At 37.9% G+C, this 16465-nt stretch overlaps 1 protein-coding gene across 1 annotated transcript in view; it reads right to left on the bottom strand.

Moving 5' to 3' along the window:
- Positions 1-5996: 5996 nt before the first annotated feature.
- LOC114563131 (nuclear factor 7, ovary) overlaps positions 5997-16465 on the bottom strand; it is a 28245-nt gene continuing 17776 nt past the window's right edge. Inside the window, exons 6-12 of the mRNA XM_028589940.1 lie at positions 15985-16074; positions 15684-15827; positions 12936-13083; positions 9819-9863; positions 9662-9688; positions 8279-8454; positions 5997-6650 (exon numbers count right to left, since the gene is read on the bottom strand). Coding sequence (XP_028445741.1) covers positions 6282-6650; positions 8279-8454; positions 9662-9688; positions 9819-9863; positions 12936-13083; positions 15684-15827; positions 15985-16074 — 999 coding nt within the window. The 3' untranslated portion in view covers positions 5997-6281. The remainder of the gene's footprint in view (positions 6651-8278; positions 8455-9661; positions 9689-9818; positions 9864-12935; positions 13084-15683; positions 15828-15984; positions 16075-16465) is intronic.

The raw sequence follows: 16465 nt of genomic DNA, 5'->3' as shown, positions 1-16465 counted from the left end.
AAATATCCTATCCTGCATCGAGATATTGAATTGAATTGAATCGCTGACATGATAATCGTAATCGATTCGGGGGATCAGTGAAGATTCACACCTCTGGTGAATTTCATCTGCATGCCACACTGCAGTGACACAGAGCCTGTTCAAAGTTTCACCTGAAACCCTAGCCTGGGTCTGACTCAGGCATGCTTCGAAACTCATGGTGTGAGCGGGAGACAAGGCAACGCTTCAACTTAAAATGTTGTCCCTCGTTGTCGTGAGCTATTGCTTAAATGTGTAAAATATGTTGATAAGGAGACTTTTCCCCAAAAAAGCTTAAAGTACAACCAGCCTGCAGCTCTGGATGGTCATTTGACAAATGTTATCCAATTTAGAAAGCCATGAGCCTCTGTTTTTGGAGGTATAGTAAATCAGCACTAAACACTAGCCATCTTACATATTGTACACACACACGCACATACACACCAAGTCACTGCCCGAAGAAATAAAATCTACACATATAGTTGTAGACTGTAAAGTAACTGTTCCTTAACTATGTGCAACACCTACCATATACGAGAGCCAAGAACCAAAAACACTCATTAAACCCAATACATTATATTGTTTGTGATTTAGATACATCAAGAAAAACATTAGACTTGCAAAATGGTAATGGCGCAAAAATCAGTGTTATTTGATCTTTGCACAAAAATTTAAATTGTAGTTTCATGAGTGTTGCTGATCAAAGCCAGTAATTTCTCTGTTAAAGGTCCAATGTGTAGGAATTTCTCCCATCTAGCGTTGAGATCATATATTGCAATCAACTCTCTCGCACCACGCAGTTCAAAGTACGTATTACAGCTACGGTAGCCTTCACGCTTCAAAAAGCCGGTCTCTTGCTCTTATCGATCTCCTTTTACTTTTTCTGGGCGAAGAAGAAGAGTCCTGTTCCTGAAATTTGGATTTTTAATATGTGTGGTCCTCCATGTTTCCTTCTTCAAACTTGCCGGGGTCGGGATGCGACGATACCCTTTAGCCGCATTAGCAGCACCTGTGAGTTTATCATGTAACAGTGAATACGCGGAAGGCGGAGCAGTATGTCCTGTATGTCCCTTACCGGCTAACATATTTCAAGATTGCGCATGAATATGGAGCATCTACCCCAGTTCATCATTCAAGCCAATAGGAATACTTGGAATTGATGGTGGTGGTAAATATCCATGAAAAAGGACACGTTTGTGAACGGGCAACACAGATTTTGATAATGAACAACTAAACACGTTACACACTGGATCTTTAAAGACTTCAAGGTTTCAAAGACAGAGCCGGCTGGCCTGGAGTCACTCACATTTCTTAGGTCTTCTTGTGTTCTTGTTGACTACCTGCAGGTAGTAATCTTGAAATTAAAAAAGGTCAAATCCCAATATAGTACTAGAATGGTGCTTGGAAAGTGCAGACCAATGGTGCATTCACATGCTCCTTAGATGGTCCCATTTCCCCAGTTGGGAAGTAATTCCTACCAACTTCAGTGTCTTCATGAGCTTTAAGTCGCAATTTGGAAACAATAGCTGTTTGTCTTAAGCATCTTTTCTGTTGACTGTTTTTTGTTGTGTATTATGATAGCATCAGAAGCAGAATAAGAAATGATTTATTGCCAAGCAAGTAACACTTAAAAGGAATTTGCCTTGGTGGTTGGTGCATACATAAACATATTAAACATTAATATGAAATAAACAACAAATATAGAAACAAATATGTACAATATAACTGTTTAACATTAAGAAAAAAGAGGCAGCACATACTGTCATAAGTCATACAATAATAAGAATTTTATGAGTTGTTTTTAATACACTGTTCCAATGCTCCAACAGAGAAAAAGATTGCAGTTTTTCCCTTTATTAGCATCATCTATGTTATATCATAAGAAATGGAATCAGGTTGGGGGAATAATAGACCATAGTGGCAACAGAAATGTGTCAAATATTATTGTTTTTTACTATACTGTATGCTAGTTGTTGAATTGTAACTTTAGAATAGGTAAGCTGCAACCACAATTATTTATTTCAGGAGTAAACCAAGTTTTTGGTTTGTTTTCTGATTTGAATAACACTAATGTGTTTCTTGGTAGATCATCAGCTTCATGCTAACATTTTAGCATACGTTCTGTTGAGTAATAGACTTCATGCTAACCCTTTAGCACACATTAAATTAAGTGATTGTTTCTTAATCGTTTTTTAAATCGCAATCGTAGGAGTGCGATTTTTTTAATCACAAGTTGTGAAAATGTAACCTACTAACAAAAGCTGCGGTTCTGCAACCCTATTGAAATCATTCTGATTAGAGATAATCGTAACTATACATGGATACTAAATAAAGTGATCCGACAAGATATAGAACTTTTTCGACTTGTGCAAAGTTGTTCCACCAGCTGTGGAGCGTCTAGTCTGCTGAAAATATAACAGAAGAATAGGCATTTTTCCCCGCCAACTTTATGGTCAAAATTCTATTAATCTAATACATGGAGTATAGAACGAGTAGAAGTGGTTCTGCCTGTTAAAAATCAGCCACGCAATTAAGTATTTGCATGTTTATTAGGCACTAATATTTTTTTCGATTGAACATATCAAAAGTTTATACCAACCCTCTCAATCCAGTTGAAAATTCCTTGGACTCGGAAGTAGGAATTTCCGAGGTCATAGTTGGAAGTTGGGAAGTTGGACAACCTTGCACCCCAAGCTCAAAATTCATTCATTTGTATAAATAAATAACACACATAGTCATTTCTAACTTCTATCTGTTCTATCTGTTTGTATACACAAAAAACAGCGTAATGTGTTGTTATCAAACGGTATTGCTAACAATGGCTAACCTGGCTAGAGCTAACCCCACATTGAAATCCAACTTGTTAAATGGAGTCAACTCGGGAGTGACGTCATTCCCAGCTCCGGCTTCCAAGGTCCGTAAATGGAACACACTATTACATGAGGAAGTTTTATTCTGACTGGGCTATTTTTAGGATTATTCATGCAGTTTGACTTCTAAGTTTGCAAATATGTCTAAACTATGATATAAAAAAATATTAACATTAACATATTATTAGCAAAGATGAATTGACCTATTTGTAAAAAAAATAAATAAAAAATCCTTATTGAGGACTCACTAAGTAAGGTAACTACTATGGTAGCCATTCAAAGTTACAGTTAAGCTTAAGGATATACTGTGCATTCCACGTGTATGTTTAACATTACAACATGATGATTAAGTTATATATGTATTTCCATCCATCTTCATTAAAACGCTTTAATATGCAATTACATTTTTCTATAATATTTTTAGTAGGGGGTCCCTGCTCTGTCTCTCTTTCAGCTTTTTTAAGGGTACCTTGGTTCTGCTGCACTGCTATCAAAGCAGTTTGTTTAAACATTGTTGATTGTTTATTTGTGGTGCTCTGTTTTCTGACTGTGTCCTCGGATCAGAGGACTATACCATTTGTCTGTTTACTTAATGTCAATAAAGTATGCTCTCACATGTATACTATACAAGGTCATGCAGTTTTCTGTTTAATTAGATTTATATTACATAGGTGCCTCTTGGGCGGTGCAAAGTTCCGGGCGCAGTGAGCGTGGCTCTGCAAAATAGTCTTGGGAAGAAATTTGTTTTGGTGGAACCTGCACCCCGCAAAAGAAAATGCCACATACAATATTAAATGATGTTAATTGTTCATACAGTACAGTAACATTTCTATATAAATTAGCTGGATACATGGTTAAACACAATTTTGCTCTTACCCACTGGTAAGAGCAAAATTGTGTTTAACCATGTCACCAGGTGTATTTTGTCCATAGCAAATCCCCGCCAATAGGTCCCAAAACATCCCAGTTAGAGAGTAAATGCCGTAAACATAATCTTTACAATCATTCCCCTAACAAACCAAGCAGGCCTTTCTTGTTTCACCATCCAAATTTTCCTTAGAACTTGTCATTTTCAGCCTGTAACGCTGCTCAGAGGTCCCGTTTAATGTTGCTTGATGCAACCAGAGTTTAAAGTTAACTCAAAGAAAGCAGAAAGTGAGGGACATCCGGTGGACCTTCCGACGGCACTGGAACTATCCTGTAAATGAACCGTTGTTGATGTAGACTAGTTTAGTCTTGATGTCTAAGTGGACCCCAAACTTCACTACTTGCTCTAAAGCGCAATTGGTTGAATTACACTTTTAAAATATTTTAGTCCAAATTGTAATTAGCCTGTCTACTTTGTAAAACTTCTAAATAGGTAATAATGTTCTAAATCTGTGCTCCTTTTGGAAGATCATCATTTTAGATTGGTTAGGGCCCAGTTCTGACAGTACTGCTCAAGTAGGTTCAGGACCTGCTGTAGTCCCTGTTCTGTGTGACAGCATTAGGTCATCAGCATAGAGCAGGAATTTAACGCCCTTATAGGGTTATGCCAGGGGTTCCAGATTGCTCCAACAGTACTGCTAGGTCAATAATGTACAGTAGATGTTAGATTTAGAGATGGGCGGTTTCCCTATAAGATGCCTCTCCCTTGAGTAAAGAGCCCTGTAGATGTGTTTCCAATTGTTACTCCACATTTAATATTCAGATTCATTGACTTTTTATTTTTTTTATTTAAAATGAACATAACATAATGTACAATGCAGGGAGAGGTAGAAACCCAATGGGCTTATTTGAAGCCTCTACTTATTTTTGGTAGAATATTTGGTAAATTATGTTGTAAATTTACCCGTCGTAGAAATTCTCCTTCTTGTTCTCTTAAAAAGTGCAGAGACACTCGGTGTGATGAATTAAAACCTTTATTACGTGTGCACAGGAGAAGATGCCAGTGTTCTCTCTCATCCCTTAAAAGTAGCTGTCCTTACATACAGTCTTTAAGTCACCAAAAGGACAATAGTTTCTGTCCTCAGACAGGAGACGTTTGAGCCATGCTTATTACAAAAATGCAGTTCTTCCTGAAATCACATGTCATGTTATGTACTTCACCTATTCCATTGTTCATCCTTCAGACTAATGTAATAAACTTTAAATCTACAATCTAAAAAACTTTATTTCCGACATCCCCTACACCAATTTTATAATATAATACCTCTTGCCAAAATAAAATCGAAAGCCTTTTTTACCTATGTTTTTTGGTGTACATTTTGATTGATTAGAGTGTGTAAAGTGTAAACGTGGTCAGTAATGCGTGGTTTGGTAAAAAGCCAATTTGCTCTTTATAGTACACTCACTGTATTCCAGACATTTCCGACACACAGCACAGTAAAAAGTCCAATAACATATAAATGCACAGAAATCTTGAAAAAATAGTCAGTAGACACGTCCAGATTACCATAACGGCTCACAGTATTCTAAACGGCTGGGAATTTCCACTCACATTCACATCAGAAAAAGTGCCTCTGTAAATATGTGAAACCTTTCAAAAAGTCAAAATATTAACTCATAAACATTCTATAAGACCTTAAGAACGTTTATGCCATTTTGATGATGAGTAATAATGTTTTAAAAACATTACTTCTGCCTGTTGTCCTGGCTCTAGACCCTCCCCTCGATATTTTCTGAACGCTCATAGGCTCACACGGAAACTCAGGCTGATTTCTCCTAAACGATTGGCTCTGGAAATTGGAGGTTGGTTGCAATCAAAAGAGGGTGAGACAAGGACGACGTATACATAGCCCATAAAATGAAAGTGCATATTTATAGAATTTGCGGGGGGAAATCAAATATAGTAAGTCTATGTTACTCATGATATTGTGTTTATTGATAATGCTACAGAAAACCTTTCCCAAGACTACTGCTCACACAAATGCCTCAGTAGGTCCAATTTATCTCTAATCTTATTTGTTGGGGAAAGAAATCCAACTTCCTGAGCCAATAGGAAGTCAGACTGCTCACTCAGAGGAAATCCTTAATTTGAATGCTTTAAACCAGACTGGCCACAGAGGGATTCTACTACACATGCTCTATAGGCCCAAAAACAGATGCCAGAGAATCCTTAAAAAAACGTGTTGTACAAGCATTTTAATTTGGATAAATGGTTACTATCTTGAAACCAGTATCCTATTCTCATAATACATACATAATGTTAACATGCTATCTGTGGCCATGTATAATAGGACGTTAACATGCTAATGGTTCATTATCTACTCTAATGCAATAAACAAATGAAGTGAAGATGTGATCAACTCTGTTCTAGAAGTATGTTTGTGCATCTAGTCTTCTTCTGACATACATGGAGGCATGTAGGAGCATTCCCCATTAGTAAAGGTGTCTTTAACTTGTTGGCCCATTTCATTCCGTCTTTGCAACAGGGACAATGGTTAGTGGAGCCTTATTCCGTCCTGATTTATTAGTACAGGGGCTGAAAAATGCATGGATAGTGTCAGAAAAAATATCTGTGAATGTATAAATGAGCAGTCTGGCCTCCACGTCGTAGAAGGACAGCAGTCCTTTATCACAGTCCACATAGATTCCAATCCGGGAGGGTCTATGGCTGACTGTCAGGGCGGTTGAAGGTTCTGTTCGGAAGGCGTAGTCGCTCCGATCTCGCAAGCTGAGGAACCAGTAGCCATGGGCGGGGCTTACAGTGATTTTGCCCTTCCGATTGGTGGAACGGCTTGCCACTCCCAGGTCCCAGTCAGTCTTTTCACCTACCTCCACCTAGAAGAGGATAGTGTGGCACAGTTTAATGCAGAGAGTGCAGACTTTCCACCTATTACTATTATAAGGTCAATATAAAATAGAAATTACATTTAGTTTGGACATCAGTGATTACATTTCCTCCCTTTGACCAAAGCAACATTAATAACTATAGCATTTTACAATCTCTTTGCAAATTTGAATCTTTTCATTTAATTTTTTAGTATTTATGCTAATATCCAAAAGCACTAGAAGACAAGTCATTGTGTCAAGTGAAATAACTGAAAGCAAAAAAAGAACTAGTTCATCAATGAAAGAAATTCGCTCTGATTTACTGCAATTATAACTTTTTCCCAAGGAAAAGCCTTAGTTGTGATTTTGCAGATTGATTTAAAAGGAGTTCCATCATTTGGAACTACATACATGAATTTTCTTAGTCTGACAGCAGATGGTGCTACTTTTCTACTGCCCAAGTCAGGGTACAGTGACCAGTGCAGCTGGGTCAGAATATCAAAGGTTTACACCAACCCTCTCAACCCGGTTGAAAATTCCTTCTGATCAGGTCAGTCTCTTCTGATTGACGGGGATACATGAGGCAGTTTTATTCTGAGTGGGCTCATTTTCTGATTATTCATGGAATATTGAGTTTCATGGAAATGCACCTTATATTTTAGCAAGCTGTAAAGACTGTACCTGGAAAATGTACCTGATTGCCTCACACACAGTTTTCATACAAGCAGTGTTACTATTATTAGCAATATCAAAGAAATGTTATCAATATTAATTGTAAGTAATGAGTAATAAGTAATGAATATGTGTATTAATAACTTTATGAAATTAACAAATAATCAAACGGAGCACCACCCTGGAATCAGGGGGCAATAACTGCACTGTGGATACATTCTCAAAGGTGGTGTTCTCTTAAAACTACAGATATTGATTAATGTAATGATTTATCTCACATTTATAAAGTGAACAGCTAATAAAATAAAATAAATGTAATAAAAAAAAACAGTAGAGGAGTGAAATTCGAGCACTGACCTGTAAAACCAGCTGTTATCACAACACATACAAATAATTACAAATGTGTGTGGGTGTGTGTGTGTGTGTGTGTGTTGTGTGTGTGTGATATGCAAACATTTTATATTGTTAAATAGTATCTTAAATGTTCTAGGAGATGGGTCAATCCTAAACTGAGTAGATAATCACTTAAATCCAAACTAGTTTAATGATGAGTGTAAGTAAGTGGTGATGATGAGTTCAGGGGGGTAGGGGATGTGTTCATGTTGTGAACTGTATGTTTTGTGTTTTGTAATAAATCAAAATAAAAACTGGTAATCTTAAAAAAGAAGTAAAAACTAATTAATTTGCTTATTTCAAATAAGTATCAATAATTAATTAAAGGAATAGCTCAACCCAAAACAATATAAATTATAGTTTTATTGTAAACACACACACACACACACACACACACACACACACACATACATAGATACACACATAGATACATACATACATACATACATACATACATATACTACATATATAAAAGCTTCCTGACTCTTAATTAAGCTTTGTGTCAGGTGGGTTTGCTGCACGTGCACCCTCTCCCTTGAAATGTACACAGCTTCACACAGTGTCCCACCAACCTCCCAGTAATGCTGTCCTGAGCTGAAGCCCTGACGGGCTAGCACACACACCACCCGGTCAAAGCGCTCAGGGTTGTCGGGTACCAACTGATGGCGGTCACCACAGTGCACCTGCTTCCCATCTGCTGAGATGACGAGACGTGGGTGTGCTGTGTTGGCATCTAAAGTGATGTTGGCTGAAAGATTTAAAGAGAGTGATGGTCAAGGATTAAACTTTGCTGCCCGCATCAAGACACTAGTACTTACATACAGAGCCATGAACGGATCAGCCCCAGCTTACATCCAGGACATGGTCAAATCCTATACCCCAACCCACCCACTTCGCTCTGCATTAGCCAACCGGCTTGCTGCCCCCTCACAACGAGGGACAACTAATCACTCAATGAAATCCCGACTGTTTGCTGTCCTGGCTCCGAAATGGTGGGAGGAGCTCCCCATATATATGGGGAGCTCATTCCACCATTTCGGATATATATATATATATATATATATATATATATATATATAAACTTAGCACAAAAAGTAAGGACATTTGTTTGGTAGATTATTTCTCTGTGATAACAATGCTTTTTGGCAATAAATCTTATACCGTTGGAAAACCTGTTTAGTTCCCTTTCAAATGGTGCCCCATTTGTAAAGAACATTTGCGCTGAGTATGTGGGTTGCACCCATGAAACATTTGCCAAATCTTCTCTGCCATTGCCAAACAAGTTATTTTGCTGTTGCTATTGACACTTGTTTTGAGCTTCTGGTACCCCCAGGTGCTGCCAATCAGGTGCCTGATTTAGAGATGAGATTCTGCAACCAGTGGCAATCCCATATCTCCACAGTCTGGGACTGAACTCTATCCTCCAAGATGACAATGCTCACCCCCACAGGGTGGGGTTTATCAGAGACTACCTCCAGAATGTGGGAGTGGAGAGGATGGAATGGCCTGCCAGCAGTCCTGACCTCAACCCCATTGAACACTTGTGGGATCAGCTTGGGCGTGCTGTTGGTGCCAGAGTGACCAACACAACCACGTTGGCTGACCTTCAACAAATGCTGGTTGAAGAATGGGATGCCATCCCACAGCAGTGTGTGACCAGGCTGGTGACCAGCATGAGGAGGAGGTGCCAGGCTAGTGTGGCTGTGTATGGTTCTTACACACGCTACTGAGGCTCCTGTTTGTGAAATGAATACATTGTTAAATTGCCAATATGTCTTGTTTTTTCAAACTTCAATCACCCAATCCACCAAATGAGTCAATGGCAGAATAAGCTGTTTGGCATTGGCAGAGAAGATTTGGCAAATTTTTTATGGGCGCAACCCACATACTCAGCGCTGCTGCTCATCCCACAAATGACAACAAACTTTAAAGGCAGAAATGTTTGCAACCCATACCTGCATATTCTTGAACCCTTCTTGGCTCTGTAAAGAAAAGAAAGCATAGTGACTTTCTTATTTAGTTTGACACTTTTTATTGATTCATTGAATTTAATAAGATCAGAAAAACTTGAACTAAGTAATATTTTGTGCTGGTAGCTAATCCAAATCTTACTTGGGTTGGGCCTGGGTACAGACTGGCCCAATGAGGATCGCTGGCCTGTTAATAGGGTTAAGAACATTTCTGTTATACTGCTTTTTGGATCTCGACAGTTAAGCCTTTGAGTGAACATACAATCTAAACTCTGAATCAGAAAGGTAAGAGAAATATTAGACCTTCTACTATGGAGGAAATATTTATTCATAATTCAAACTGAAAGTCCAAAGAGAAATTGAAAGTCCAAAGGGAAAACAAAGCGAGATCAAATTAAAAATATTATTATTATTTTTAAAATTTTCCATTTGGCTTTGGCTTTTGAATTTAATATTTGGCTTTTAAATTTCAATTTATCATTGGCTTTTAATTTTCATTTAATATTTGGCTTTTGAATTTCAATTTAACATTGGATTTTAATTTTCATTTAATATTTGGCTTTTGAATTTCAATTTAACATTGGATTTTAATTTTCATTTAATATTTGGCTTTTGAATTTCAATTTAACATTGGATTTTAATTTTAATTTAATATTTAGCTTTTGAATTTCAATTTAACATTGGATTTTAATTTGGACTTGACACATGTCAATGTAAATGAGGAGGCGTGGCCCAAAGGCTGGTGGGAGGGTCTGAAACCAAAGGGGTGCAGAGGCACCTTATGAGCAGCAGGGGGAGCTTACTGCTGAGGAGCACACTGTTAAGCATCTGTCTGCAGATTCACCACTAGGCTGGCTCTGGTTTCACATGATAGAAAATGATGATGGAGGCTAAACACAAACCACATTTCATGCTACAACAGTGAAGTTTTCATGTAGTTACTATAATTGGGCCCGTGTTAGTGAGGACTAGATTAGGACTGGATTTAAAGCTGATTCTGGTTCCCAACTTCGCCCCAGGTGTGTCTGTTTAAAACACGACTCAGACAACTTCTCTCTTTTGATGTTATATTTAATTAAGCAACAGTAGAAACATGGGTGTGGGTAGCTCTGCTTACGTGTGTTTGTGTGTGGTCAGATCTCAAGGACGCACACACACACACACACACACACACAATCTCAACCGGATAGTCATCGTCCGAACTGCGACCTCTCCTTTTTCTTTCTCTCACTTTTTTCTCCGGGTGGTGCGCGCGGTGTGATGTGCGTGTCCGCGTTATTCTCCAACATGGAGCCTCCTCACAACTATCACTCCTGACTGAAGGCCTTCTGTTCAGCCCGTGTAGGCTACTTTTTCAGACTTCCAGCTAACAGCGGTGTCTGTGAGCATCACTGGCGATCCCGGCCGCCACCAGCTGGCTGTCCCGTCAGACTGAAGCTTCTGACAATATCGGAGAAAATGTGCAGTTGGCCATCAACGTCTGTAAAACTGCCCATATTCAAACTCTACACAGTTAATTTATCGCATAAAAAAGTCTCAATAGTGAATTTAGTGGTGGAATAGCAGATGGAAATTATAAAAAAGCAATCGATTCTATAATCTAGATCGGGAGTTTGCCGTAGTAGCCGCAGCAAACAACTGGAAACTTTTTACAATTTCCATTATTGAAATTCAAAAGCCAAATATTAAATGAAAATTAAAATCCAATGTTAAATTGAAATTCCAAAGCCAAATATTAAATGAAAATTAAAATCCAATGTTAAATTGAAATTCCAAAGCCAAATATTAAATGAAGATTAAAATCCAATGTTAAATTGAAATTCAAAAGCCAAATATTAAATTAAAATTAAAATCCAATGTTAAATGGAAATTCAAAAGCCAAATATTAAATGAAAACTAAAATCCAATGTTAAATTGAAATTCAAAAGCCAAATATTAAATGAAAATTAAAAACCAATGATAAATTGAAATTCAAAAGCCAAATATTAAATTCAAAAGCCAAAGCCAAATGGAAAATTTTAAAAATAATAATAATATTTTTAATTTGATCTCGCTTTGTTTTCCCTTTGGACTTTCAATTTCTCTTTGGACTTTTAATTTGAATTATGAATAAATATTTCCTCCATACATTCATGTGTAATTACTTCCATCAATTAATCAAAGAACCCTCGTAAGCGTAGAATCTGACATTTAGAATCATTCAGAATACATACGAGCGAGTCGCGCGAATGTATTCTACCATGTAGCGCTTCCATTTTTAAAATACATCAGCCAAAGAGGGACAAACCTCCGCATTTCGCGCTTTTCACTCAGTGGCACCGTGACGAATGCAAGGGAGGGAGGGAGGGAGGGGGAGATGATTACTCAGCGACTACTGGCAGATTTGAAAGCCTGTTAAAAATAGAGGATCATGCCTTTCTCTAGGACATGTAACAGATTCACAAAGGAAGTTAAAAAGAGAATTAAAACAACAACGCGACAGTCAAAGCAACGAGACCAAAGTTAATATTGGAGTGGCTTTTCCAAAATGGAAAGAGCTCATAAGGAGCAAGGATTTTAAAAGGGACACTGAAGTTGCCTGCTTTCTTCTCAACAGGTAATTCTACCTATTTGTGTAAATTCAAAGTTTTATAGTTGCTACTTGCTTGGCTAACATGGCATGGTTGTGCATAACGCTAGAACGACGTCTAGGATACTTTTCCTCGCGTCAATGATGAAAAATCATTGTCTACCTTGTAATATAAGCGTAATCATATGTGTCGTGATTTCCCTGGCAGCTCACGTAATGGAGTTGTAACACAGACTAGCTACAGCTAACAGCTGCATGTAAACGATGGAGATACTAAGAGCTAATTTCGGTTTCATTGTCAGAGAAATATATTAAACACACAAAGCTCTATTGCTTCTCTCCTACGCTGTAAACATTGCCTTACACTATTAATCTCGTTCAATATACAGAATAACGATAGCACTGATACTTTACTAACATTAGAATGCATATGTTTGGGAACCTGATAGCTGATGTTAGCAATGAAATGGTACAAAAATAACGTAAAACTATTATTACACTGGAAGGAACATCAATTTCGGGTTCGGCCACCGTAGTAGTTTAAACACACTCGGAATGGCCGGGGCTGTTGAGTTGGTTGTCATACACAATTTCACCGCAAGATGGGAGAAATTCTTACACAATGTAGCTTTAAATTCAACATCTTTACTGGAACATCCAGCTTTACTCTCGGTATGAATGAAGACTTACAGACTTCTGGCAGTTTCTGCATCTCCTCCTGAAAGCGCTCCATCATTTGGGTGACAGTCCTGAGAATCACCCCTGAGGTCAGCTCCGACACCACAGAGACACTGGACCAGTCCTTAGCTGATGGAGTGGCGGACAGGGTAGGGAACAACTGAAGAGAGAAGAAATGTCTGAACAGATGAAATACATCATAGTTCCATCAGTCAAAATGATCTTCAAATCCCTGTATCTGCAAACTATTTAGATGCAGTAGGCAGAGATTATTTGTTAAGACGTGTAAAGAGAGAGTAATAAGACTGAACCATGGATGTTTTATCTTGGCAATTTAAAGTGGTCTGATAAAAACCATAGTAGAGGATACAAGGCTTTGAGAGAGGCTCTTACAGAAAGATTAGTTGTGTGTGTATGTGTGTGCTTGTGAGTGCGTGCGTGCGTGCATGTCTGTAACAATGGAACAGATATACTTAATAATTATAATTATAAATACTATGAAACCTTCCTGCGGAGGCAGTAAGAGATGTTGGTCTGGCCTCAAAGACTAGTGTTAATTCAGTGTTTTTCCTTGCTCAGTATGGGGTGGAACGCTAGTGGAACAGCTTATGCCATTGTACCATAGTGGCAAGCCATCAACCAATTTTTAATCTCTGCATCACTTTTTTTTATGATTGTTTGAACCGACAAGGATAAAAAAAAGAAAGTTTTAATTTGGGATAATGGAAGGATACTGGTGTTGGTAGGACAGGCGGAGCATTTTGCAGTTGACAATATCAAGAACAATATCATTAAAACAAAATACAAAAGTAACTAAGAAAGATTTTTCGATTGTAAAAGAAAAAATCTATTTATTTATTTTGTCAACTGCTAGTTGTGTTTATAGCTCCATTATTCTGCTAAGTTTGTGGCTCTCTGCTACGCATTTTAACAGGAGGGAAACCGATCTCGATAGGGGAACAGACTTTGACACAACACCAGTACAAGTCCGCAGCTGTCCACGGACGTGGAATGTATGTCATAGCCTCCTGGACCGATGAACTTGGACTCTGTTGCCTGCTTGTCGGTTAACTGTTAAAGATCGATTAACAAGGGTTGGCTATCAGTCAGAAAAGAAGTTCTAAATTATCATCCCTAGTCATTACCCAGGGTATCAATACTAATATGGCCCATCGTCGAAGTACATTCCTGTGTTTGCCATGGCCACATCATTTTGTGTACATAATATACAAAAGTATGACTTTGGTTACTAATGTAACACCAGGGTGTCATTACCTTAGCTGGTCAGCCACAATGTTGTCAATATAAAGCAACCCAGTCTATAAAGATGATTTGTGAGGTAAAAAGAAAAAGCGGGGAAATTAATTTTGTAACCATATTGGAGCAGTCTGTCTGACCACTTCCAATAGCTTATTGACAGGAGCAAGTGTAAGTTTTTGACGGATAAGAGGAATCAGCAGCACTTGAAAACATAGCTGATCTCCCCCCCCCCAACCGGTCGCTGCCTACCAAGAGTCAGGTTCTCTCTGAGTTTTCTGCCTATTAAAAGGAGTTTTTTCCGTGCCCCTGTGGCACCAAATGCTTGCTCTTGGGGGGAATTGTTGGGTCGCTGTAAATTATATATGAGTGTGGTCTAGACCTACGACCCAAGCTACACAAGGGTGTATTTTTTTTTTTTGAACATCTTTTTTTAATTTTTATTTTAATAATACATGTACAATACAGGATTTTCATAAAAAGAGAGAAAACACACCCTCCCTGCCCCAACATGAGAGCCATACAGGTACATTCCCACCCATTATAAAAAAATAAATAAATAAAAGCCCAAGATCACATTATTAGTATTACTCAAGAGTCATTCCATTCTGTTCTAAGAAATGAAGGAAGGAGTCCCAGATCCTGTAAAATATGTGCTTTTTTCATTTGATTGAGCAAGTCAGTCTTTCCATTGGTATACAATTCTTTGATCCAGAGTGATAAAGATGGACAGCAAGTACTTTTCCAGTGTATGGCAATCAGGCGTTTCGCTTAAATACAATACGCAATAAACACAGATTTATAAGCTTCTGTTCATGTATTTCCAAAGATAAGGCAGGTGGAAGTAGACCAAGTATACAAATCTTGGGACAAACAGGGATTTCTTTAACAATAATTTTAGATAATACACCGATTACTTCTTTCCAAAAGGATTGTAAGTGCTCACATTGCCAAATGCAATGAAATAATGTTCCTTTATGAGTTGTACATTTTCCACAGATATCTGAGATATTAGGATTGAATCTATTCAACTTTTCAGGTGTTATGTATGTTCTCATTATCCAATTATATTGGATCAATTTAAAATGTGTGTTGATCGATAATGTTTGTGCTTGGATACAAGTTTTTTCCCATTCATTTTCTGTAACATCCATTTGGAGATCATCAATCCAGTCTTTTATGGTTTGTTGAGTCTTTAGAAATATTAACAAATTGGTTGTATATCATAGAGATTTTACCTTTATTGCACAAGGGTGTATTTCACTCATATTTTTATTTAAAGAATATTATGTATTTTATTGACATTTAGATTTGATTATATAGTGGCTTAGCCTGACAAGCCAGACCCACATCAAGATGTTGGGCTCGCAAGCCCAACACATAGACATGATAGACGAGCCTGGCTGCAAATTACATTTGCTGTTTTTATTTGGCCACAATTTAGCACATATTAGGTTTTGTATTATCTTGTTTCACTTGATTGACCCATGCATTCATCCATACCTTGAGAAAGAATACGTAGTCTTCAGTCAGAGCCAGCTGGCTCAGTTCTGTACTTCTATTTTTTAGCTCAGCTATCTCCTCCTCCAGCTCTCTCAACAGGCCCTGAGCTTGGTGCTCAGCCGCTCGCCGACTCATTTCTACCACCTGGAGGTGACGGATGCATGGAGCTTAGTTAATATACTTCAAAAAGCTAATTTCCGTTAAAAATCAGAGGACTTACCTACTTTTATTTCAATGAAAACAGAAAAGGCCTTAAATAAAGTTTTAAGATTATCTAAACACTTGTGTCATTGTTATTTACCTCCAAGATCTCAGCTTGGCATTGCTCCAAACTGGAGATCAGCTTGGAAAACACACAGACAGCTCCGTCTGTCTCTCTCTCAGAAGCAGCCTGGATAGAAAATGAACAGAAATAGATGTGAGATGTTTAAAGGCACGCCATGAAAGTTTGTCAATTCAGCTACTTCCATATGCTCACAGGTAAACTTTTGGGCAGCCTGGAGGATATCTGGCTGGCTAAGTGTGGGACAAACCACTGATAAATAGTTCTTGGGGGGGTGGGCAAACTGTTCTCAGGAGGCCTTTAAATATACTTAGACATGGAATAGATGGGATTATACCATATGGGCAAGATTGACATATTGATGGTCATATGATTGCGGTGTAGGTTTTTTTTCTTTGTTTCTCAAGTCAAGAAAAATACTATGAATATAACACCTCCAAAACAGTAACAAACTGCAATACAATAGGTTTTGTTTGTAAAAAAAAAAAAAAAAATTCCA

Source organism: Perca flavescens, chromosome 2 (genome assembly GCF_004354835.1).
Source record: "Perca flavescens isolate YP-PL-M2 chromosome 2, PFLA_1.0, whole genome shotgun sequence".
Lineage (NCBI taxonomy): Eukaryota > Metazoa > Chordata > Actinopteri > Perciformes > Percidae > Perca > Perca flavescens.
Note: the sequence above shows the minus strand (reverse complement) of the source record. Positions and strands in the feature narration are given on the sequence as shown.